The 26,317-nt window shown below is 44.5% G+C and overlaps 1 protein-coding gene across 17 annotated transcripts in view; it reads right to left on the reverse strand.

Annotated features, from left to right (window-relative positions):
• LOC142418917 (uncharacterized) overlaps positions 1–20,235 on the reverse strand; it is a 95,616-nt gene extending 75,381 nt beyond the window's left edge. For 16 of the 17 annotated variants that reach the window (XR_012778440.1, XR_012778439.1, XR_012778437.1 and 13 more), the window contains exons 1-7: positions 20,157–20,235; positions 19,348–19,460; positions 16,801–16,869; positions 15,195–15,301; positions 14,261–14,318; positions 8,018–8,150; positions 6,672–6,796 (exon numbers count right to left, since the gene is read on the reverse strand). Coding sequence is in view for 5 of the 17 variants with exons in the window: in XM_075521397.1 (XP_075377512.1) it covers positions 6,672–6,796; positions 8,018–8,150; positions 14,261–14,270 (268 nt within the window). In the remaining 12 variants the exon portion in view is untranslated. Of the gene's footprint in view, positions 1–1,457; positions 1,509–6,671; positions 6,797–8,017; positions 8,151–14,260; positions 14,319–15,194; positions 15,302–16,800; positions 16,870–19,347; positions 19,461–20,156 lie in introns of those variants that run through there. The other variant, XR_012778444.1, reaches the window with a different exon arrangement.
• Positions 20,236–26,317: the final 6,082 nt, after the last annotated feature.

Genomic DNA, 26,317 nt, shown 5'->3' on the forward strand with positions numbered 1-26,317 from the left:
GCAGAACAAACCCCAGCACACGGATTTGCATTTGTTTTCATCTCTGAGAATGAGGCTGTGTCAGTCTTAGACTCGGGCTGAACTGATTTGAAACACGTATTGCATGTAAAATTTGGATCCATTTGGAGTTGATCTGGATTTCCAACAATCACAGGACCCAGAGGAATCTGAATCAAAATTTCTTTCTACCCACTTCCACTTAAAATGATCTCACCTTGATAAATAAGCACTGGCTTTATGCAGCAACCTACACAATACAGTTCCCATCAATGCCTGTACACCCAGGAGTTGCTACAGTACAACTAGAAACTAAATCATAATGCAACATTGACACATAATCTGCTCACCTAATCATCACGGCATTACTAATATGTTAATAAGACAAGCATAGAAGAAACAAAACAGGTGACAGCTGGAGTAAACAGCAAAAGATTTGAGACAAGAGAAATACCAGATTTCTTAGATCATCCCTGAGAGAAGACAATTCTCCTCTGTTCTTTTCTATGTGCTTTCAGAGCCCTGTTCTAGGAACAAGCTGGCCCAAGGGACTAGGAAACTAGGACATCATGACTATTCTGGATCAAAATCCTTTTCTTTTTCAAAGGCTGCCGGGATGCCCTCTTCAGTGACCTCGAGCAGCTCAACTTGTCACCTGCTACACAGGTGACTACAAAGGCCATTTATTGATTTAATTAGGGCAGACAAAGAAAAGACATAACCAGTCCCTGAAGTACATGGAACATGCAACGAGCGTCCTGTGATTCCAGCTCTGCCTGTTTAGAGAATGCGGGATTATTGATCTTTAAAAGTATGAGCAGATCCCCAACTTTAATAATAATAGACAACAGTGTCTGACATTCACATGGCGACTTTTACATTGGAGTGTCCTGAAGTACTTGAAAAGACACACGGTTATACCCCTCTCCTTCCTGTCCTGCTTTACAGCTCCACCTCCACAATGGCCTCTCTTCTCAAATAACCTGCAGCGTGAAACAACCCCCAGCCCTTTTATCCAAAAACAGTAACATTTTTTATCTTTTAGAAGTCTTCCTGACTTTCTTTCCCTCACCAAGGAACCTCATCTAGTCTCCATTTTGATCCATCTTCCCACAGAAAAAGCAAACAATAACAAGCAAACGTGTATTAAAATATCCTCCATGCAGAGCACTCCTCTCAAGGTATAAGCAAGGACTGGACTGAACGGGTGATATTCAACGGAAATCCAGGTACCACAGAAAAAAATATAAAGAAAATCTTTGCGACTGAGCTATCTTGGTGGGTCAAGGTTACCACCCACCTGGGACACTTGGCTTTCTAGGGACATTTGCTAAGGGCATCACCCATGTTGGGATTCCCCCACTCGTGCCCTACTAGGCGTCCGTTCTTCCTGGCCCACAGGGGAACAAAACAAAACAAAAAAACAACAAAAAAAAAAGAGGGGATCAGGAAACACTCACTTGGTCATGTCCTGAGCAATTCCCAAGATGCGAATGAGCCTAGGCTTCCTGCTGTCCCCTCAAATATGTTATTTTCCACTCCCACCTTTCTTCCTCCTACTTATCTCCCTCCTCCCTTGCCTTCTGAGGCTGACTGAGTCAACTAGTGCAGATTAGATGCCAAGCAATGCAGTCTCTGTACAAAGATTCAACTCCCACAGACAGACTAGAGAGATAAAAGCAGTCTAGTCAAACACTGTCCAGAGACAGCCCAGGGAGAGCTGGGCTCCCAGTGGCTCTGACTGGGTGATGTCTTGAACTGGTGACACTCCAGCAACTGAGCTTAAAGTACTAGAGACATAAGCACTTCTTTCCGGTGCCTGTGCTTAAATACAAATGAAACGGGTCAAATTTTCCAGAATAACCACTCTTTGGAGATAAGATCGGCCCATGGAAACCCTGATTCAGCCATCAAAGACCTGCTGCTCAGAGGTGCGATGAAACGGCCCTCCTCTTTACGCCGCTTTACTGGGACCTATAGTCACATGCAAGCACACCTTTATCCACCGGTAGAGACACAAAACCATTTCCCCTGCCACTGACGTGTAAGAATTTCTACAATGCAAACCGAAGCCCATTTAACAATGCACACGAACAGTACACAAAACCGCGGTTAGCGTTACTGTAGCTATCTGAACCCACGCAGAGAATCTGTGGCAGTTTGGAAGGTAATGTCCCACGGGAAATGCGGACAGAGCCTACCTCTGCAAAACCTGCTGTAACAGCACATGCTGCGGGTAGGCAGACTTGCCGATCTGCAGTCGTGCCATTCAGTCTACCCTTGTAATGCTCTCCTGTCGTTTCGAACAGTATTATTTTCCCCTTGAATGATACATAGAACATCATGGCATTCGTCGGGGTAAACAGTGCAGTGGCAAAGTGCCTCTTCCATCTGTGGACCTCCAAATGACCCTGAATGCAGAGGTACAGAAAAGCTTTCCACGTTCATTTGGCCCATCTCTGGTTACACGATAAGAAATGAAGTTGACGCAGCAATATAAACATTATTACTGACAACGTTAAGATAGACAGTGGGTGCAGGTCAGGCCGTAGTATCCAGGGGATACTCTATAACACTAGCTGTCATATTTATCTCTGGCTTCTTCAGAGCCAGGTTTAGTAGTTGGAGACAGAGCACACAAAAGGACTATTCAGTGCAATCCATGATCTGAAATAAAACAGATGCGTTGTGGAAGTTTGCAAACTCCCCGGCACAGAAGGTTGGCAGATCTCCGCTCCGTAACTAGGGCCCATCTTCTTGGCAGCATCAGGAGCCCTTCCGTAGCCCCGGTGCCAGTGGTACTGCTCATGCTGTTTAGATGAAGGACAGTCTGGAGGACAAAGCACTTAGCTTGGCAGTTAACAGGGATGCAGAACTAAACCAAGGCTCAGAGGCCACCCGAGCTTTTAAACGCTCCCACCAATTTTGGCTGGTAAGGTAAGGTTTCTTTTGCTTTTTCCGCTGTTCTGGCAAGTTACTGAGCAGAATGGGAAAGCACACCGCAGCAAAACCTATCATCTGACTTGCTGGGAGTTTTATTCTACGTAAAAAACCCGAGAGGTCAAGGTGCAAAGAACCTATATAGAGGTCAGATTTCAGAGACTGCAGCGTGGCATGAAGCAATTTTGAAGATCTAGTAAAAGAGGATGCAGTAAATCGGGTATAAGACCAAGGATTGATTTGAACAAGGTCAGTTTTCTATCTGGAAAGCATAAGGGAAGATTCAAATGCTTTAATTGGGGGGAAAAAAACCCCATCCCAGTTTGAAATTAATTTCGTACCCATTTTAAGACCGATCCAAAATGCTTTTGTTCATCACTGGTATTTCAGGAATGAGTACAACCAAAGGCACCTGGTCTGGTTTTACGGACTGAAACGCTTTTGGAAAGGAATAGGATATGATTTGGCCAAAAACAATGGAGGCCCAGACACAGAGGCTGCCCTGGGAGAGTATACCAGCTGTCTGCTCAGTTTCAAACCTCTAATCGTATTCTTGGAGAGAAAGCAAGGGGACCTGTTAGGGGTTGCTGAGCTCTGTGCTGGGGGCCAGGTCCAGACGGTGGAGCCAGCGAGCATGAGTCCTCCCCACGCAGAGGCGGCTCCATCGTCTCCGACTTCAAATTCTGGCACCAGGACAACAGCAAATGAGACCGAGTCTCTGAACAGACACCAAGGGCCGGGAGCGAGGCAGAGGGATTAAAAACAGCAGCACGAGCAAAGATGAAACACTGGAACTAAGGAGAACAGCGGGAGGAAGCTTGGCAGTGCCCAGATAGGCAAAGCACCTGCTGGCATCGAACGGAGAGGACTGCATTTGGTCGGCACTGGGTCCCACTGTCGGCCAGCGTAAATCAGCCCTGCTTCTCGCTGGCAGCCTGGCTGCACTCAGGCACAACAGTTTTAAGGCCCCGATCCAGGGCTGACGGCTTGATCCCACAAACAGAGGCAGTGCGCTGCCTGTATTAATGCGATGGGCAGGACGGAGAGCAGAGGAATCCAGGCTAGTGGTAGAGAGCGCTGCCTCAAAGCAAAATAAATCCTTGGAAATAAATGTCTAAAACTACTACCGTGCCCTCCTTCAACTCTTTAAATCCTCACCCCTGCTGGTAAACTACCCAGCAGCATTCAACAGCTGGCAGACTGCAATGCCTCTTCTCTACAAAGCATTTCACGAGAACCTGGTGTTCTCCTTTTCAGTTTACTTGGGCCATGCGTTGTTGTCCTGGTTTCGACTGGGAGAGAGTTCTTTTTCTTGCTAGTAGCTGGTATAGTGCTGTGTTTTGGATTTAGGATGAGAATAATGCTGATAACACGCTGATGTTTTAGTTGTTGCTAAGCAGTGTTCACACTGGTCAAGGGCTTTTCAGCTCCCCATGCTCTGCCGGGTGCACGAGAAGCTGGGAGGGGGCACAGCCAGGACAGCTGACCCCAACTGGCCACAGGGCTATTCCATACCATAGGGCGTCATGCTCAGTATAGAAACTGGGGGGAGTTGGCTGGGGGGCAGCGATGGCTGCTCGGGGACGGGCTGGGATCGGTCAGCGGGTGGTGAGCAATTGCATCGTGCATCACTTGCTTTGTATGTTCTTCTATTATTATTATTATTATTATTATTATTATTATTATTATTATTATTATTATTATTATTTCACTTCAATTATTAAACTGTCCTTATCTCAAGCCACGAGTTTTCTCACTTTACTCTTCCAATTCTCTCCCCCATCCCACCGGGGGGGGAGTGCGCGAGCGGCTGCGTGGGGCTTAGTCACTGGCTAGGATTAAACCACAACAGTTGTCTCACTTTGATGAGTGGACACCACATCTTGGCTTGCATTCATCCCAACAAGGTGCAGGCAATTAATTGAGACCCCCGGTTAAGAGCATAATCTTCTTGGGCTCCACAGCAGATCAGCAGCATCTCCAAAGGTCATTCAGCCCACCTCATCGACCCCGAGAGCTTTGTGCAACTAACTCAGGTACTGGAGTTAAACACCAAGAAGTAGGTGGGGTGAATCAATCCAGATTTGTGCACGTGTGGTTCTGATCTGTACACAGGGCCTCTTGTTGCTTCCACTAAGTAGTAAAATGCCAAACATGGCTCATACCAATTCCACCTCTCACTAATAAATTTTGTCAGCTCATCATAATCTTAAAAGAAACCTTTAAGTGCTGGGAGGCATCCTGGTTTCTAATTAGGCTCAGTCAGATTTTGTGGCCTCATATGCCTATTTAGTCAAGTTAACCTGGCTCACGCTGTTGTTAGCTTCAAACATATATACTTGAAATCAGTTTTTCCACTCAGAAAAAGATAACGTCTACAGTTTCCTCCCCTCAGATAAGCTTAAGAAGAAAAGAAAATGAAGTAATGCCCCTGCCACCCAATATACATGTGGTTCTGTATCCCATCTCCACAACAGCTCCCAAATCAGGACACCCCATAAAGAGCTCTGGCATCTTTTTCTGCAGCACATTTAAAAGCCTGCACAGCAGTGCCCCGAATCCGTCCCCTTTCTGCTATGCCCTCTGCTCTCCCCGGGATCAGCAGGAGAGATGGACGCTTTCAGAGCAATAGGCAATCCGCCTGCAGTCTGAGATGCCTTTTGCACCCGTTTACTCCTCTCCACTCACCCAAGGCTATGCTGGGAAGCATAGGACTGTGACCCAGGCAGCCCGACCACATGCTTAATGTTAGACAGAGCCAGTCTTGGACTAAGGAAGTTTGCACATACAGTACAAGAGAATGAGAATTGCCCTAGTGCACTTACGCTATAAAATGCTATGCACCTAAAAAGTTTTCAGTCTCAAAGTAAGCCACAAACACGAAGCATGAATGGTTTATACTGGCACCTGGCCTTCTCAGCAGCTGAATATGCATAAACCGTGTTGAAGTTAACTAAAGGAATGATCAAAGCACCAGGAAGCCATCCTAAAACTGAGTGCTGGTTATGGGAACTGTAAGGAACTTAAACTTCTAAGCAGGAGAATCAAACCCTGACTGCCAGATTAGGGAATAACTTCTGCTAAAGCCACCCAAGACACAGGTTTGCACCAGCTGCAGATCTGGCCCTATCTGAAACTCTTTCAAAGAAAGCAAATTGCGTTCAATTTCTTAGGAACTGGCCCGAATCTTAGCTGCACATTACTGGCATCCAAAGGCAGAAATCAAAGCACAGGATACTTCAAGGGGTGAATCAGAGAGCAAAAGAATTCATGGATTTCTAAGCCATCACAAAAGATTTTGACAAGCTGCTGTTCATTACCACTGTTCTGACCCACCACCATTATTATTTGTATTTTCAGAGATGTCATAGTGTTCTCGGCACTTTGCAAACAACGAATTCACAGACTTTTCCAAGCAAACTACCTAGTCGGGTTAATGCAAAAACCCAAAGGCCATCCAAAGAAGCAGAAAATTCAAAGCTGACTCAGTCTGTCTCATTACAAAGCACTTTCTGAAAGTTCTTTTCAACAACCATTTGCTTACTATAAAACATGTGATCTAGTACCATTTTTAAAATCATTTAAGCCTTACAACTGTGTAATTCCTTTCTGATACAAGTGAATTTCAACTGTGGCACTTTTATCACCTTTAAATCCATATGCAGGTTCTGACTGAGTTATCACGGACGCTACTCGCAGAACTCTGAGAGTGACTCCAGCGAAAAGGTACCGACCTGTCGCGGTGCTGGTATGTGCAATGCACAGCACTTGTGGGCCCTTTGAATACAACTTGAACCTCGCCTCCGTAATCCTTCCTTTGCGGTGGCATTCCCTTCTCATCCAGCTGCCAAAAGGAGATCTGAAATGAACATAATTAACATCCATCAGTTACGGCTTTTTTTTTTTTTCCTGCTAAGCATCCAAAAACATATCTTAGATAAACAAACAAAACAAAACACTTGGCCTGAACCAAATCCTGGCTCCAAACAAACTTGGATAAGAAATTTGTGGCTGGGATGTGTCATATTAAATCCAGTGAAGTAAATTTACCTCAGATGTGTCCATTACTAGGATAGCTGGACCCCAAACCATTTGGTGGGTTGGATAATGTCTTTTGGCATCTTTCAGGGTGCGGCCCAGGGGTATGTCTGCACCCTGGGGTCAGGGACACTCCAGTTGTGTCCGAGAGAGCTAATCCAGACCCAGAAACACTCAGCAGCACAGAGGAGATGCACTCGGGTTGGTTTTACACGAGCAGTCTAGCTATCGGGATCAGAGCTTCTCCGTGACCCTGCGCCGTGGCTAACCCAAGTCAGGACTAGCTTTGGGATCTCTTTCTCCCCATGGACATGCCCTTAGGCCTGGACACATCTCACTTACCTTTAGGGACCTGCCTGAGGTGCCTCAGCTGAGGGACATCCCCAAGGCATTCATGCAATTGATGGCGAGAGAGGTACTTTTGGAGAGGTCGATCTCTCGCCATTAGCCACAATGTCTTAGGGCAATTCAAGCCAAACGGTCTAAGCCAGCCAGTGCCTCAGATCCAGCTCTTCCTTTGTGCTTGGTTACCCTGGCTGCAGTTTGGCTCACGCCCAAAAATGCAGCACCTTGGGAAGCCTGCATCACAAGCCAGGCTTTCCAAACAGCATCATCTGCAAAGCTGTAAGGACGCCCGCGTATCTTCCCTTCTCATACCGCACATCTTTCCTCCCCATTGACTTTCCGTCACTGCTCTAACTTCTGGGAAACACAAGGGATTTGCTGTGGCATGTGGGACTTGAGGGCAAGACATATTGCTAAAACCGAAGAGGGTGGGAAGGCTTCAGTGCTCTGAATGGGCTGCCTTGTCTTTGCAGTTTCCACCGAGCTCAAATTTTGCCTAAAAGGGATTAATTAACATTGGACAACCCCACAGCGATTCCTCATCAGCTCTGGAGCAGAGGAGCCCGTCACTATGGTGATACAACATTAAAGGGCTGGGTCCAAAACGTTATTCTGGCAGGAAGACGCACGCACCAGGCCAGAATCCGAGATCCCGGGTGTGCTGGTTGTAACGCTGGTGGAGATACTCCAGGCTTACCCTGGTGTCACTGAGAGCAGCCCTGGCCTGCAGCCTTTGAGGAGAGCTCCATCCTGTCGTGCAGATGGTTCGCCTTCTAATCTGGAGGGGCTGAACGACTTTTCAAACCTTTGATTCCTGACTGATGTATTCACTTCAGGAGACACAAAAGTACAAAATCTCAGCATGGAGTGACTCCCGTGCTTTCTTTTCCTTTCCTTCCCACCCCCCCACCTCCGCCCCTTGTCTTTTCTTTTCTTCTCTCCCTGGACAGTTTTATAATTTTGGCATGCGGCCAGAATGTCTGTCCTTATTAGCCTGGGCTGGCTGTGAAACACCTGCAGCCCATTATAGCAGGAGGATGAAAAAAATCAGTTGTCATAGGTAAAGTAATGACCACTTATTTCTTTGTTTTAACATACTAAAAGGACAGTCGAGAGGGGAAGCAAAAAATGACATAGCTTTACCATCACACCTGCCATTGACTGGACTCAACTGTAGACACTGGGTCGTATTTTTATCTGGTAAGTGACTCCAATAAATCGTTGTCACTTCACACCAGCAAGGGTTCCAGTTTATTCAATATGACATGCACTTGCTGCATTTGAATAGTGGCTTGTGCACCTTTTTTTAATTTATGTCTTTATTATGAACTGGATAGGCACTAGGAAGAAACTTCCCTCTGGGCAGGTTATAACTAGACTGCCTACTGGCATATCCCTCTAATATCCCAGCTGGTACTGGCCGCAAACCCTGCCAGATCCAGCAGAGCCTCCATAATGGCAAGGTAAAAGGGCTACAGGATGGGACAGACACTTCTGAGTCCCACGGGCCTCAACCAGAAGAAGGGCTGCACATCCAAAAGACTGACCAGGGTACAGGCAGTGACGCAGAAGTGGTTCTCAGGGCATCACTGGAGCTCTTGGCTCCAGAGCTGTGCAAAACCTTTTACTATAAACACAGAAATTTCCATGATCTAGCTACACGGCCACACTGCTGAGCCAGCGAGAGGCAATATTTGCTCGCCCAACTCGCAGCCTACAGAACTGCATCTTACCTCAAAGCCCAGCTAATTGTACTTCTGCAGGACTATCCATCTGGAGAGGAGCTCTACTTATGATTACAAAATCCTACTTCAAAAGATGTATTTGTACACAAGGATGGCTGTTTCTCAGAAGAAGTGCTTGGTGCCTGCTAAGACGTTGACAGTAAAGAGAACAAGACGTCCTTTAGATCCCCTACTGCTTAATAGTGCCACAACCAAAACATACCTGGACTGAAGGAAAGGCCACAATCAGATCTCCTGCTATATATATATATGTCTCACTGAAGGTGCATGTATCGTCGTAGGGGATGCCAGACGGAGAGGATCTGGGAGGACAGCTAGAGGTCTAAATAATTTATCATGCTCTTGAACTATGACAACAAAGTAGGTAGCTTAAATGCAGCTCCAAGAGTTTTGCTACTGAAAGCAGACTCACTCTCTAAGGACTAGATGGTATTTCGATCCCAACAGCCCATTCAGTGAAAATGCCACAGTCAGGATGTCAAGAGACCCAGAGTTCCTTCCAAAACTTTGCTGTGTTTTAATCAAACTTACTTGTCTAGCTGCAAGGCAGTTGAGACATTTACCCCAGCAGCTGACATTTTTAGCTCTGCACCAAGTGGAGTGCAGCCATCTTAAAAAAAAAAAAAAAGGAAAAGAAAAACTTGTCACCACAAGGGACTCTGCCAAATATTCCCACCGCTGTCCTGGAGCATGGAAACACAAGTCTGCTGTTGCACACAGGTCTGATTATTTGCATTTTTAATAATTCAAGAGTTTAATTAGTATCGTGGCCTTAATCAGAGGCTGAAAATACAGCTGAAGTCATCAGAGCTTAATTAGTTTTTAAAAAAAAATCTGCAGTCTGAAAATGTCTCTACTAACATGAAGGTCTGTCCTTAGCTTGATGCTTTGGGGTTCAGCTGAGCTTTTACCTGTTGCTTCTGATTTCCTGTACCAGCACACCTCGGAGTAACTCAAAATCCCCAAACAATACCGAGTCAAATCAGTGGGCTTCCCTGTTTATTCCTATAAACTGTTCTACAGCTTTCTTGATCTGGACTTAGAAAAAAACGACCAATTGAAGAGAACATCTTAAATTAATCCGGGTATATCCCACAAGCTGCATGTGAATTTCCCCTCTACAGGAAATCCAACATTCTTAGAACATCAACAAGTATCACTGGATCTTCAGGCAAGTCAGCAGGAACACAGTCCTGAGGAAAATAACTACGTATGGCCAGAAAAATCACCGTTCAGTAGTGGGACTGCAGAAGCTGCCCTGTGTGGGAGCTAACACTGGTCCCTTGCCGCCCGAGCTGGGTGGCGAAGCACAGAAGGTCTGGGGCTGCTTCCCTTCTCGAGTGCAAGGGATGGATGTGGTCTCTAGGGGAATTATCGCCGATTTGGGCTGAGGGAATCTGAAGCCCTGGCAACAGCCATGCATTTACTCGCTGGACAGATTGATAGCATTGTACAGGACATCCTGGATGAACTTTTTCAAACAATATATGATTTAATGGTGGGACTCATCACCACCCAATGCTGTGGAGGCCAAATATATAAACAGGTTCAAAAATGGATTAGCAAAATTCATGGAAGATAGGTCAATCACAGACAATTAAATATGGTAATCCGGATGCAACTTCCAGTTCAGGAAGTTAGTCAGTCTAATGCCCTTCCACCTCCGATTTACTTGTAAAAAGGAAGCCAGAAAAATTCTCCCTATGCCAAAACTGTCCCTTGGCTCCAAGCATTAGCTGGAATCACAATAATTTTTTTTTTTGGCAGGGGGAGGGGGATACATTTTCTTTCAGTAATGATATTACAGCATGCTATTTATTTCCCTCTGCAGGTCCTGAACCTCTGTGTAACCTCCCATCTCCCTGTCCCCTTAGGAATATCACAGATAAATTAGTGAAACCTACTGGAAGGTGATAGCAATCACAGATACCACTAAATTCCATTTAGCAAGAAATTAGGAATCCAATCACTTATGTATGTAGGAAAGCTCGGACTGGATCATACTGAAAAAACATTCTGTCTTTGAGAGTACTGGACCAGAGGAAGATGCTGGAAACTCAAGATGGAAAAATATAAGTTGGTTTGTCCGCAAGGAAAGTGTCTTGTAACCCCAGGACAGTTACTGTTTGATTTATTCCCTGACACATGCTTGTGCAGAGGCTAGTTTTATATATATAAAATACATACACACAGTACATTTCATACTGCAGTGTTACGTATCCCCATCCCCTTTGAATCCTGCTAAACTCTTGCAAACTCTTGACCCAAAGAGCAGCTTATGGCACGGGTTATCCGCTCTCTGCTCCCTTGTCTTCTTACCTGCTGCATGCATTTCTATCCGTTGTCTGGTTTTGAAGGTGTTTAGGGGGTTTGCTGGAGAGCAGAGGACAAGATGACAAATGAGCTAACACACAGCAATGGAATGTAAGTGAGTCTCAGCTATTTTTAATTAAGAAGCGATGACAGCTGACTAAATTCCCTGACACTGCAGTTAAAGGCTCCCTGACCCAGACATTATTGGACACACTCCTAAGACCAATATATATTGGTCCCGACGGTGCTTCTATTATTGTCCCCGCCGTCTCGACAGATGCAGGACTAACAAAATCTATGTCTATTATCAGCATGCAAATAGTGAGATAAACGTGTGAATGCTTATGAGCAGGAGGAGGCAGCAGGTGAGAGGAGGACAACGAAGGTCATTTTCAAGGGACTGCTGAAAGTGCCAATGTTTGGTTCCAATAAATGTTCAAAAGGTTTGGACAAATTTAACTGCCATTTTCATTTTCGCTTGGTTAAACCAATGATAGACTGACCAGGAGAGAGGCAGAGAGACAGAAAGAACATTTCCTGCTGTAAGGCAGATAAAAGATAAGAGGCAAAGCAGTATGGTGCCTTGGACTGGCTTTTCTCAGCCCACAGATCACAGGCAGGGCTCAGCTGAGAAAGCTTTTCTTCTAATTCCCAGACCAGAGAGCCCAGCAACCTGACGAAGTGATCTGGATTTTGAAGGACAGGGATTCACCTGGTTTCATCTAAGGACTCTATAGCAGAGATGAGAATACAGTCAAGGTGTCCAGCTCCCACTATCACAAGAGACTGGCAAGAAACTGACTGTTTCAGCAACAGACTGTCTTGGAAAGATGTCGAGAGGAAGATACCGACCACGAAAAGACAATACAAAACTCAGTTTTGTTCTCGGGGCTTGCACGGCAATGAATCCAGCAGCAGGTCCCTTTACCTTGAGCTCACTAGTTGGGATTAGTAGGGCAGACAAACAGAAAAGATTCCCTTCTACCCCTTCCAAAAGATCACGGAGAAAAGGACTTTGCCGGCACAGGCGGCAAAGTCACACAAATCACGTACAAACTTGGCGTGAGCGAGACAAATACATTAAGGACCGTCGTCGGGAACTTTCCAGCAGGGTTGCGCGGTGGGAGGGGGGAAAGAGTTGCCTTCTGCTGTTGCTAAGACAGTTCCCCCGCCCGTGCTCTCTCCCAGCCCGATCCACGTCTTCCTCCTCTCATTGGCTCGCCAGCCGCATCGCATGATGGTGACAGGTTCTCCTCCTCCTCGCCCTATTGGCTTCTGCCTATGGCCTATTACCCGGGGAGAGCAAATCAGACACGTAATCAATAGTTGGCGAGAAGGGACGGGGCTGCGCGGTGCCACATTTGCATTAAATCTCTTCGCTGCCTATGCCCCTGCATTCGGCTAAGCACGGATTAGCCGGACGGGCCACGCTCGCCGAGGTGAGCGTAGATGGCAGACTGATAGCAAAGCAGCGCCGCAGGGAGCTGCCAGCCCAAGGCAGCCGCTGCACGCGCTAGCCCCGAACTTCGCGCCAGGCTCTGCCGGGTGAGAAGCTCAGATCCCGACCTTGCAGGCAAACCAGCAGGATTCGAGGACCATCAGCATCCTGCCTGAGCACTGATCTAGAGGCACAGAGCACACTTCCTTTCTGGCAGGCTGTTTGAACCAGTGTCCCCAGCCTGGGTACCCATTAGGACAGCCGGCTCTGAAAATAAGGAAAAGGTGTATAGCAGGGGAGAAATCTTCTTTCCTGCAGTACCGTAAGCGATGCCCTCTCCGGCAAGCTTTTAGAAAGTTGCTTGGTCCGAAGGCTTCTGGAAGCCTTCTAGGGCAGGCAGAGAGCATGGAAACACTCCACAAGGCCAGAGAAAGGTTCCCTGGCCTGAAGCAGGATGGCTGATGGCAGTCAGCTACCACAACAGTGCTGCTCGGTCACTGCCAGCCCGCAGAAATCCAGGAACGGTGGTTCCTTCGTCTTGCAGCATCCCCGTCAGCTTGGCTCCCCCCACCCCACCAAAACCCCCGTTACTGGGCAGGGAAACACAGCAGCAGTGGGACAGCTCCCCGGTCCTACCACAGAGCGGGTCAAGGCCGGGAACCAGGCGCAGAGAAGAGGCAGATGAGTTGGAAGAGGTTTCCAACTACAAGCAAAATGGGCTTGAATTGACACCGTGCATCAATGAAACACCAGTGCCAAACAACTAGATGTTGCCAACGGCTTTAAAACCAACTGCGAAATAAAACTTACTTATCGGTGACAGGACCTCAGACGCCGGGGCATCAAGCGCACGACCAAGTTAAGTGTGAGTAACTACGGAACTGGCCTCAGGCCTTAAAGCTTTGCAGTTTAACGTGCCCAAGTAAGGCAGCTGATGAAATATCCCCAGGCACATTGGGACACTGGTGAAATAGCAACCCTTTGGCTATTTTCTTTCACCACACAGGTGAGTCAGCATCCGGCCGACGGAAGAAAAACTGGTGTTTCCTTTTCTGTTCAGGACTGCAAGTGACTGGCAGCAGAAGGAGCTCAGTCCAGTTTCTAGCCTGTTCCTAGTAGACATGCATACAGACTACAAGAGGTCAATGAACCCAGCAAAGCCATCTGCTGCGGCTGGATGCACATACATTGGATGTACGCTGTCCCCTACATACTAGACCTTCCTAGCCTGGACAGTCCACTTGCTCTCTGTCCTTTACGTTATGCAGAGGTTCGGTTAGGAAGAGTTTTAACTTAAACTGTTGTAAAATAATACAATTATGAGGCAAGACACAGGAAACTTTTCAATGGAAATTTCCACAGCCAATCTATTTGTTTGTTTCAGGGGTGGGGGTGGTTGGACACAAAACACTGGGTCAGTTAAAAAGAGTCCTAAGTGGCTGACCTGAATGCATCCGTTTGTATGAAATCCACGGGGATGGTTTCTTCAATACAAGATGGAACTTCAAGTTAAAAGGAGGAAAAAGAAGAAAAGAGCGTGCATAAAAATCAGGTTCAAATCCCTGCTTGGCCTCACTCAGTAAGGACTTTGAATTAGGTCTACAGTTACTTAAATGGCTTCAAGTATTTGGGGATCTTTCTCCAGTTCATATGATCTAAGTTTCATCCTGAGGCAGAACAGGAAGAATGGTCTGAGCTCTCAACAATGTTCATGACTTCGGAGAAATACATTATACCCAGCCTCAAAACAAATCTGTTCTCTTTTTGATCTTATGTAATAGTCTAGATGCCTGTGTTTTGATTCCTCCCAATTGTGCACTCAAACTGGTACGGAGCTCCATGAAAGAAAATTAATGGACTGGAAGGAAACCAACACTTTTTTTTATAACTCTAAACCATGTGCCTCTTTTCCAGATACCTTTACAGAGCAGAAAAGCATGAAATTTAGCAACAACCAAGATGATAAAAGTGAACTCAAATAAGAACCTCTATCATGAGTTAAGCCTGCTTCAGCCACTCAAGAAGATAGAGCCTACGAATGAAGCCTTTTGATCAATAAAAGCCTTTTAAATAAAATGAAAGCTCTTTCAGACTAATTCAAGACACAGCCTACAGTGGAAAAGATTTGGTCCCTGACGGCCTGGGATCAAACTTGTTTTCTCCTTACTGTTAGTGCTTACACAACAACATTTATCTGGATCTATTAGATTTGCTGTAGGTGGAAAAGTAATTAGATTCTTACCATGAACACGCAGGAAATATCCAACAGAAAGGCAGAGCTGGTATGTTATAACCTATGGTGCTACGACTATCACGGTGGACCGTTCACTTTTGGCTGCTCGCTCCACCACCCAGGGACAGAAGGTGTGCTCCCTCACCTGGCAATACGTTCAGTCCTGAACGACCACGTTGTACCTGTCCTCAGCAAGACAGGCAAAGAGGATGGGCGTGCACTTCTTCACCTCCAACACTTAGCAGGCACAACCTGGGGTAAGAGGAATAAGAAATACATGAATACAAGGAATAATACGATGGATGACCTGACAGGAAACCCCAAGCTCAAGCGGAGGAAAAATTGTGTCCATAGCTCTACTTCCCCACCCCAATTCTGCTTATCATGACGTATCTGCTTCTGGTCCAAGGCTTGGATCTCAGGGCTTCCAAGCTGCCATTCAGCACCTGTCTGGTGTAGCTGATAGAGAACAAGGAGCCAAGAAACCTGAGAGCCATTTCTGAGCCAACAGCGCGTGTTCCCAGATTCAATTTTGTTTTCAGATTTCCAGTTTGAAAGATTTTCCTAACTCCCAATGTACTTCTTTTCAGATTTGTCTTGCCTTAAAAATTACTGAAATGTCAGTTGTCTTGTTGTTCTTGTTATAGAGAGGAAACTATTTTCCATATGCATTTCAGAATTTTTCATGAGAAAAAAATCCAAGGATACAGCCATCCTTACTTAGCACATTGTATAACTGTCCATGAAGGGATTTGATTTCTATCTGCTTCTGGTTTGTTTCCCAGCTCCATTTCATTAATACAGTGTCTCAAGAAGTTCATATGATTAATAAAGCCAAACCACAGGAATACTTCTCATAATTGCTCTATTTCTCTGATGCCAAAGGCTAGTAAAAGGTCTCCAAACTTCAATTCTGTCTTTAAACAGTTCTATGCAAGGTAACTCGATGTTACTAGTCCCATTGTGCTATTAAACAGAGGCACAGAAGAGTACTAAGAATTGTCCCAGGCCATAAAATAAGTAGAAAAAGACAACCAAACCCTGAGTCCTGATCCACAGCCTCTTGCTCTGTCCCAGTGGACAACATTCTTTCCTATGATTACTAAAAATATTGGGGTCTTCTGTGAAACAGACTGGGATGCTAATTTTTGAGGTGAAGTGACCAACCCAGCATGGGAAATCGTATAAGTGAATATAATACTCGCAGCTTCCTGAACTCCCGTACAATAAACAGCTTAACAACTTGTTTCCCACAGAGACACCTGTATTTTAGTAGCAGATAAGAAATGACACATGTATATACATAGCCATATTTTCTTTTTTCTAGCTGCACGCACACGTATATATCCATATATGCACAAACATAAAATACATGCATATATATGTGTATATCAAAGTTATTAAAATCAGAAGGAACTTTGATGTTGAACTCGGCATGGTCTGAAAAAATGCTAATGACACCACAGCACAGCTGTGGGAATGAACTGCCTGCTCTGTGCACAGCACTTCAGGCACATAAAATGCAAAGACCTATTCGGATGAGAGCACAGAGCCAAGACACTGCCCTCCAGACGCTCCTTCCCACCCATCACACCTATCACCTGCCCACGAAAATGAACTTCCCACGTCTCCATTGGTTAAAGCGTGACCCCTTTCCCTGAGCATGTGCCACCCCACAATACTCGCTCAATATCACCACAACACCTGGCTACCTAACAATTACATTTTTTGTAATTGAAGTGCAGACATACCTAAATAAGCCAGGATGAGATGGCTGGATGCCTTTGGTACTAATGCCAGTGCTCTCATGAATGCTGACTCTTAAAGCAAAACAAGTAAAAAAGAATAAGTAAACTAACAAGTTTCTAGACTCATTTGTTTAGAATGACAGATCGACAAACATAGTAATTTTTTAAATTTTTTTTTTTTTTTTTTTTTTACAAACAGCTTTTTATAACTCATAACCCAAAATAAGCCCTGACCCAGCTGCAGTGCCATGTTAAACAGTAATTACTCTATATAAGGCTGACCAAATGGGAATATTTGTGGGCCAGCGGAATGAAATTATTTTAGGACTTACACAAACTTTCTCTGGGAGTGGTGAGACTAGCTGTGGGTAATGTGGCGTACCTAAGAAACAAGCGGACACAGGAGGGTTTTTTTTCTTCTTCTTCCAAGCCTTCATTAAAACTCACTAGGTGACATTAAATGACTTTCCCAAATTTCTGCTCAAGGGAAAAGGAAAAAAATAAAGAAGTAGAAGTGAGATTTGTTTACCCCTCTATAAAAGAGGCTTCACTATGTCACTGTACACATTTTGAGATTCTCCCTCAACCTGGCTACCTGTCATGCCTGCTAAACCACACCCAAACATATGGCACAGCATAAGCAAGCAAAGGTGCGAAGCAAGACGCTTGTAATATTTCATTATACTGGGGGGAAAAAAAGGGGGAGGGGAAAAAAAAAAAAATCAAGCCTCATCTCCAGCTCTTACCTACCATTCAGGTTGCTTCACCATGAGCATCAGCCACTGAAACGTCCATCATCAGGCATTTTCCTCGCTAGGACTGTCACAAGCACCTCTCTTCCAACCCAGCCCACATACTACACAGACGGTTCCTTGCCACCTCGCTGCCACGAAGCCAAACCCTTCATGGAGACTGGCCTCATGGCAAGTTGGACCTTTTTGCTTGACCTTTGCTTGAAATGATGCTAAACTACTTCGCTATACATTGCAGAGTAATTTTTCATCCTGTCTACGCTACAGATGCGCTCGCACTCCTGATCTTTTGGCAACGTTTGGGGCCACTGAATCTGTTCTGCGGAGGCTAAGGCAGGAGGAGCCCATAAATGCAAACTCCCTCATCCTCTCAAATATTCAGTTCATCATGTCAAAGTGCCTGAGTTTGAAGCAGGTGAGGCAGCACAGCCTGCAGGGAAAGGAACAAAAGTCCTGTAACCTGGGGCACGCCCTGCCTTGTAGGAGGGTGGGGATCTCTGTGGGGAATCCTAGAAGAAGAGGTTGACAGAGCCTTCAGAGTGGCAATGCTCAGTTCAAAAAAACTGCAAAAATTAGTGGCATGCCATTCTGGTGCAAGTGGCAGTTTTCCAGTTTCCAAAATATCCCTCCTCCTTATGTCACGGTAAAACAGAGCAAAAATGGAAAGTGGTTTAGCAAGTAGGAACATTGCAATTCAAAATAGAATCAGAGAGGATTAAAGCAAATACCCAGACTGTTCTAACCTGTGTTTACGGCCCAAATACTGTACCAATTCCTGTTATTTTCAGGGGTTTCTTCCTGTGTTGTAACATTCTCTCTGGGATTAAACTTGGCCCATGCAACACATGACTCATCTGACTACAAGTCCCTGGGCATGTGCTGCAGGTTTTGCAGATGCTTATCACTGACAACCCATCCTACAGCCTCAGAGCCCAGCGCAGCACATTACACGTGGGTTTTTGCTGGAGGGGTAGGAAGAAAATGACAGCATCTGCCTGACACTAAATTTTCATCCTTAATTAAGGACTTCAAAAATAAGTCCATTTTCTGAGCAGGATGGTGGGTGGAAAATAAAATAAAGCTAGTTTTTAATGATCTCAGTGAAACTCAAGTCCATTTTCTAGTTAATATGCACCCTTGCACCCAGGAATTTCAAGTTTGAAATTCATTGCTATGGAACTCATGTTATCTGCAGCACCAAATGCTGACAACGGCCAAACTAATCCCGCGTAGGATCCTCTGCCTTCACTGATGTAAACCAGATTCACTGTTTTCAGGTTTGCTTTTCATTCTACCTGACTTTCTGCATTCCAGAAGATAACTTCTTTTTATGTCTGTCTCTGATTAGTTCTTTGAATTATCTCCACATACATGATTATTCAACACTGAGTCCACCCTGCCGTTCTTCATGCTCTTTCAATGACCCGCACAAGTGCCAGTACCATACTGATACTCACTTAGAGACACAGTAATGCCTTTAGAGTTACAGTGTTCACAGGTGAGATCAATTTTAGCTGCAGCAAATCACAGGATGTAGCAGGAGGTAATTCAAAGAATAAAAATTCACAGAATAGAAAGAGAGGAAGAAAGAGAAAAAAGGTAACCGTGTAGAAGCAACGGACTTGTGTAATACACTGCAGCGTTATAGCAGCTTTGTACATTGTACAAATGTAGCAATGGGCTATAAAGCTTCTGAGCTCTTAATTATCAGTTCAAGTCACAACTGGTAAGGCAATTCTTCTAAAAAAAAGGAGCAAAAAGTTAATCACTTCAGTTGACTGGATGCTGAACATCTCACCTATAAACAGGTCCTCCTTAGGCCGTTTGCCAGTGGGAAGGAGCCACCATGAACTGGGACAGCAGCTTCTGTCGTGCGGTTCACGGAGGGGACTTCACCAGTATTGGCAGATCCTGCAAGAGAAGGAAATTCACACTCAATAGTGGAATTAGATGTGATCTCCACATGTTACTGAGTCATTGACTGCTGGAGAGCCCAGCTCTGTTCACATGCTGAAAGTTTGATAAATGCCTAAAAAAAAGAGCGAGTCTAGGCCTGGAGAATTCAGGTATTTCAGTACATTGGTAAGTGCATGAGAGTCCAGCTGACTCTCATGCAGTGGACAAGCCTGTCAGTACAAGTTAATCAAGAGCCAGAGCCTCTTGCTGAAACAACGCCTGAGGTCAGAGCGGGCTGTGCCGCCTTCTCCGGTGTTTGTCTACTGAAATCAGCAGAGTTACATCGGCAGAAGGTAGGTAGCTCAAGGTACTTGTCAACCTTTAGGCATATACCTTACCTGTAGAGAAGCAGAGCTTCCTAACGCAGAAGCTGTGAGCCCTCAACTCAAGGCTCTGCTGACTATCAGGAGAGCCGGACTCCTACCTTCGGAGCCCTGGTCCACTCTCTCGATGCTCTACTGACTAAGGACAGCTCCATATTCACATTTCTACTTCCATTGGCTAAGCCCGGACTCACGCGAATACCACCCTTAGTTTCTTCTTCTGTAGATATATATGAACCTGCAACCTTCCTTTAAACACAATCAAGGCAAGCATGACACAGAAATTACAAGATAATTAGAGAGCGCTATGGAAAACAAACATACCTACCCTTTGTTCCACTGGGTTGCTTTAAAACACAATGCTGTGGTTTATTCCTTCTCTCTCAATCTGTCACCAACACTCAGCTACATGGGAGAAAACGAATTTAAATTAAACTCAAACATTATGTCTAGTTCGTTACTTACACCTTCTAAACAGTGCTGAACCTTTTACACAGACGCTTTGTGCTATAACCCCAAACTATAGGGCCAATAAAGCCAGAAGAACTGACAGCAGTTACAGACTTGGGCTATATTCCGAATTAAAATATAAGAAACAAGTAATAAAAACAGCAACACACACCAAAAAAAACCCAAATCTGAGTGCTGCAAAAGTTACTTAACTTCCCAAGCCCAAAATCTTTGTTGCAGTCTTTAAATCTGAGAGATGCATGTGTGTGACAGATGGCAGCTCCCGCAGTACGTGTAATACACCACCTTTGTACAAATATTGTATTGTACAAATATTGTATTGTACAAATATTCATCAGTTAATTTCTAATAACTGTGTTAGGTGGGATAATTAACATCACCCCTAATTTTACTGATAAGTAGGCTGAGACAGAAGGGTGGAGAGGATTGTCTAAAGTGAGTAAGTAAGTAACAATGAGAACTCCAAAGCATCCTCCCATCTCTGAGTCCATGGAGGGGTTTTTTTTTTCATTTGGAAAAAAGAAAAAAATCTTTGGCATAGTTTGACCCAATGCCAACTGAAGTTTGAAGACTTAAAAAAACAAACAAACAATGGACTTCAGCTCACACCCTGGGTTCATAGCTAATGAAGCATTTATGTCACACTAAAAATGTCGCTTAGCTTAAGTATCCATTTTTAACTATCAACTGAAGTGAAAACATTAATTCATGCAAATCAATATTCCCTAAACAATAATTTTCCTCTAGAACATATCTTCTTTTTTAACATAAACTCTTATCTAACATAACCCATTTAAAGTATTGTATCTGCAGAGTTCAGCAATTAGCTCTGTAAATTGTTTTCCTTGAGTGTATGGAAGGTTACATGACATAGTGAAATATAAAGTGTATGCTATAGTGAATGAAAACCTCTCTTTGAACGATGATTATCTTTCAAAAAGGCTGGGATAAGGGCCAGATTACCAAAACGAATTCAAGCCAGCTATTAGAGTTCTACTTGTACATCCAAAGTCCCCTGTTATTTCATGCGAGTATCCACTTGCAGTGCATCTTCGGGGGTTTTCAAATGTAATTGTTTATATGTAATACCCACAGACCGTGTTTTCCTGAATAACATGGCCAGAAAAATCCAATCCGAGGAATAAACAAGCAAGCAAATAGGAAATGGGTGCAAAGAAAAGCACAGAAAGAGAGAAGGGACGGTACATAAAACAGCCAAATGAAGGCAGGAGATGGCACTGAGGTTACTTCGGATGCTACTGACAGTGAGGGCAAGGATGGAGAGGCTACACCTCATCTATCCGCCACTCCAGAACAAACTCATGAGAGTCACAGAGATTTGTAGAAAAACAGTATTTCGCATGGAGGTTGTAAAAGACCGCTGGAAGTCACCTAAGCCATCCTTCTACTCAAAACATGGCTAACCTCAAAATTGAACCTGGTGTTGCCCACCTGAGCTCTGAAACTCCCTAGGAACGGAGATCCCACAGCCTTGCTGGGCACCTGCTCCAGTGCTGCACCACTCTCCCAGGCTTGGGTTCCCCCCCACACACTTACATCCAAGCAGAATTTCCCTTGTTGCAGCTACGACAGAAGATTTTATCCGGTTGTTTAAAGAAGGCTTCATTCAGCTCTTCCTCTCAGTCAGGTGGTTCACAGGAGATGCCCACCACGATACCCTCTTCGGGGGCCTCCCCACTCTGATCCTGACACACAAGCTCCCAACACCCACTGCTACTCCTCTGCACGAAACGCAACCCCCTCTCCTCTTTTGCCGTGTACATCTCTTGTCAAAGAGCCCTGTCCACCCATCGCAACACTCCAATCACGTGAACTATTCCACCACGCCTACCATTCCAGCAAACCTTCATTAAAGCCTTTAGTACTAAGGTACTAATTAAATAAAAGTACTGTTACATACAGTAGGAGAAGCAAGGCACACAGATACTAAGAGGGCAAATTGCCCAGCATCAAGTGTTAGTGACGGAGCTGTGAAGACAATATAGGAACCCAAAGTCCTCATCTTACGTGTTGCCTTTTAGACTAAACAACCTTTGATGGTGCCCTAGAGAGCAAAATGAGAAGGAAAGCTTCTCGTGGAGAACAGTCACACGGGGCCAGATGCTCAGCAGATCAAAATCGGTGAACTCCACTGCCTTCAATGCCGCTATGCCAATTTACATCAGTTGATGATGTGACCTATATAATGAAAACCAGCTTGAAGCACCTAAGGAATATAACCCTGATTTATTCCAAATACATTATATTTAACGCTGTCACTTATCTTTTACATGCCAACATGCAAGCTCAGGAGACAGACACATTTGGATACTCTCAGCTGGGAATCGTGTTCTTGCAACGCTCCTAGATGATGCACATACTGTCTCTATTTGTGTTCACCATTTCAGATGGCACGGTGCCCATGAAACAAGCTGATTAGCACTTGCCCTGGGCTATCAAGGCAAGGCAATGGTATGTTTAGATCAGCGAACTGCATAACAATATAAATGTCATCTATTCTACAAGAAGCTTTGGCAGTATTTGCATCTTGTGCTTCGTTGCATGTATGTGCCAAAAAGAAACTCAAAGACTTGCAAAAGAAAGACAGCCATGGGATTCACCAGCCCTCCCGGTTGCCAAAACATGCTGTATAGCAGTGGGTGCCTCATTATAATCCCCAAGGACCATGTACCGGGTGTCAGATTGTATGTAACGTGAACACTACTGGTACATACATATATATATATATATATAGCCTTTTTTGTTCAGCCAGGCTCATAAGCAGAAAACGAACCACAAACAGCGTGTCTGGCACAGTTCAAGACATGATCTGTACTCTTGCCCAGAAAAGATGGCATCCAGCCTAAACAGAATAGCCCTGGGTGGTCACTAGCTGGTTGTGCAACGTCTTTGCTGACGGGGCAAACTGTAGCAATACCTAGCAGATACAATGGATAATGGGCTAAGGACACCGAGTTTAGGACACTAGCTGGAGTGCACGCCAGGCCTCTAATGGCCTGGCACTCATTAGCATTTGATTGTTACTGGAGACCTATATGACATGAAATGCTGGTCTCACTCCAGTTCCTGGTGAGCAAATGTCAGCACCATTATCACAGTAAGCATCCATCTTAGTGGTCTTACCAAAGAAGCCAAGGACAGAATGGGAAGAAAGGCTGATCTATGTCTCATTGTCAGTGGAGGGGACTTTCCAGGACAGAGCTGGGGTGAACTAGCAGGGTTCAGAATTGCTGCCTCTACAAGTCCTACTTAATTCTTTAGCAGACGAGACAGGATGCAGAAAGAGGAGATACAGTGCAGGAAAGATGCACCAAAAGAGAGAGAACGCTGCCAGACAAAGGTAGGAAAGCCAGCTCTGCAGATAAGCAGAAAAACATCATGGCATGACATGCCAAGTGGTAGCGGAATAACACACCCAGATCATCAGAAGCAGAAACTGCACTGTAAGTACATCACTAAACAGGGAACTGGAGCAAATTCAAGGAATGTTCGCTAGACTTCGCAGGTCTTTCTCTGCAGTTTACATTTTGTTCACACACTAGGAACCAGCAGCAGTGTTAAAGGTAAACCCCTCAACCTTTCTGTGGCAATTAGTCCTACAGCCTGAGGCAGGGCTCTCCGCGCTCTGCAGCCTTCCGACAGTCTCCTCCTATAGCAGACCCAAGAGCCTTCTGCATAGTTTGTATAAATTCACAACCAGATGCCTTATCCTGACTACTTATTAATGACTATTATTTCCCTCCTTGAAGTTTTATTTTCACGACAAACATACAAACCCCTTGAACCAACTGTTGTTCCAGGCACTGTTCATGAGCGAGGCTTCCTTCTCCGAGATGCTCCTTCGTTGTTCTGTGTCACCTCATCGCACTTCTAGTTCGTTATACCAGCCTTTGGTCAATGCTAGAACTACAGCACAGACAGCAGGACTACAGAGTGACTCTCCTAAGGAGATTACGCAAAGTGTCACTTAGCATTAAATTGCTATGTGAAAATGGAATGGTTTTTTATTCTTCGTTATGCTAATGAAAATCAGAAAAGATACTTCATATTTCTAATATTAAAGCAGAGGCCTTAACTTTTCAAGAATCCTTAGTCATGCCCTTCTGCTATTGCAAGATCCCTCATAAATTCATATTTACAATACTTTATGTTAACGACTTCTTTTATTTCTGAAAATAGAAATCGGTCTGAAATGCTTTTGTTTGGTTAGCAGTATCCAGATGCATTAAACTTCCATTACATAAGAGGCTTTGTACTTTATACAAAAGTTTTTGGGAGAGAGATATTTAAAATATTATTAAATACACTTGTGAAAAAAAAAAAGAATGTTGGAACATATCCATCAATATTTCAGTATAAATTGTTGAAGCACCAGAATTACATGGTGCAATTATCTTTCAGAATGTATAGCTCCTAGCACCAATCTTTACGTTTAACAGAAAAAACGGGTTAATACTAAGTAAATGAATGTTAATTAAGATGTTGGGGAAAATTCTGTCATAATTGAATAATGAAACTAATGCACCTTGTGCATTTGTTTAAAAACTCTCTGCTACTCTGACTGTTTCAAGCATAAGTGGCCTTTTATGTGATATACTTGCCCACACAAACCTTTACACAAAGTCTGATTCTTTCTGACTATTGACCAAAGATCAGATTTGGACTCTCACAGCAAGCAGTGCCATAGTGTATATGAAATCTTAACAAAGTCAGCGGTACTTAAGATGAGCTAGACAACTGGATTCTGGCTCCAAAAAAGCATTATGTAAAAGGACTTGGACTTCTCTCAAGGGTTTTGGTTTTTTAAGAAAAAACAATTACAGACAATTCTGTTAATATATCACAGAGTCAGTCATTTTTTGTTTGGTTGGTTGGTTTTCCCCTTCTATTCAGCCTTCGCAGAAATAGTTCCTAGTTGCCTATCCATCGATCTACCTATTTTCCAAAGCGTTTGTTGAATCCGTCTGGGGTTTGATCACATACCATGTCAATACTTGGTCCATTTATGGCATGTATATTTAAGATGATAAACAGGGCAGGTTTTGCAATGGTAATGCGGAACGTAAGAAGAGCCCAAACAAAGAATCCCATTGACATAGCTGTGTTTTGGATCAGGCCCACTGTGAATTTGAAGACGGAATAAGAAGCAGGATGGCTATTCCCTTCCAGTAAATATGCAAAGTTCTCTTCTCACATACAATGGAAACAGTTTTACACTGATGTAGATCATGGTCCATGGATAATCAGCCCACTATTCACTTCCCCAGCTTTGCGGAAGCGTAATCAGGAAAGCATTATGAAGAAAAACCTGCCCTGCAGGGATAGACTTGCTTTAATAATGTTTATGACTTGTCCATATTGTATTTATGTCTGGAAGTTGATTTCTTGGGTTTTCCCACCCTTCCCCCACTCTCAGCCCCAAAGACAATTTGCAAGCTGAAGCCTCCGCCAGGATAAAAGGGGGAAGCGCCAGTGACTGACGGACAGTACTCTCCTCTCTATATGCTCGAGATCATATCCAGAAATAATGCTTGGTTTTATCTAACACGCAGGTCAAAGCTCACCTTTTCCTGAAGTGACTGGTCCGAAAACAAGCCCATGCTTCACATATTAACAGGTTTGGACTGAAAGTGCAACACTTACTCTGGTCAGCTGCTGGCCTCCTGTCACACTTGTCTTGAAAACAGTCCAGATTCACGCCACAAATAGCAATAATAAAAGAAAATGATTGAAGACTTCCCCAGTATCTGCCAGGCTCACAATTTTTACTGAGCCTTACAAATGTGTCATCAATACCAGTTCTTTCAAAGCTATCAATCTTAGTCACCCAAATCCATCACAGGAAACAAATCCCAGAGAGGAACCAATCTGCAGAGCAATTGCAGAAAGACAGGCTGTGAGAAAACCCATGCAGAGATTTGCTTCGTCTATGTACTCTCCGACACGTTCGGCAGGCAGAAGTCTGCTGGGTTTGCTTTTGTTGTGTTATTCCACTCT

Source organism: Mycteria americana, chromosome 19 (genome assembly GCF_035582795.1).
Source record: "Mycteria americana isolate JAX WOST 10 ecotype Jacksonville Zoo and Gardens chromosome 19, USCA_MyAme_1.0, whole genome shotgun sequence".
In the NCBI taxonomy this organism is placed as follows: domain Eukaryota; kingdom Metazoa; phylum Chordata; class Aves; order Ciconiiformes; family Ciconiidae; genus Mycteria; species Mycteria americana.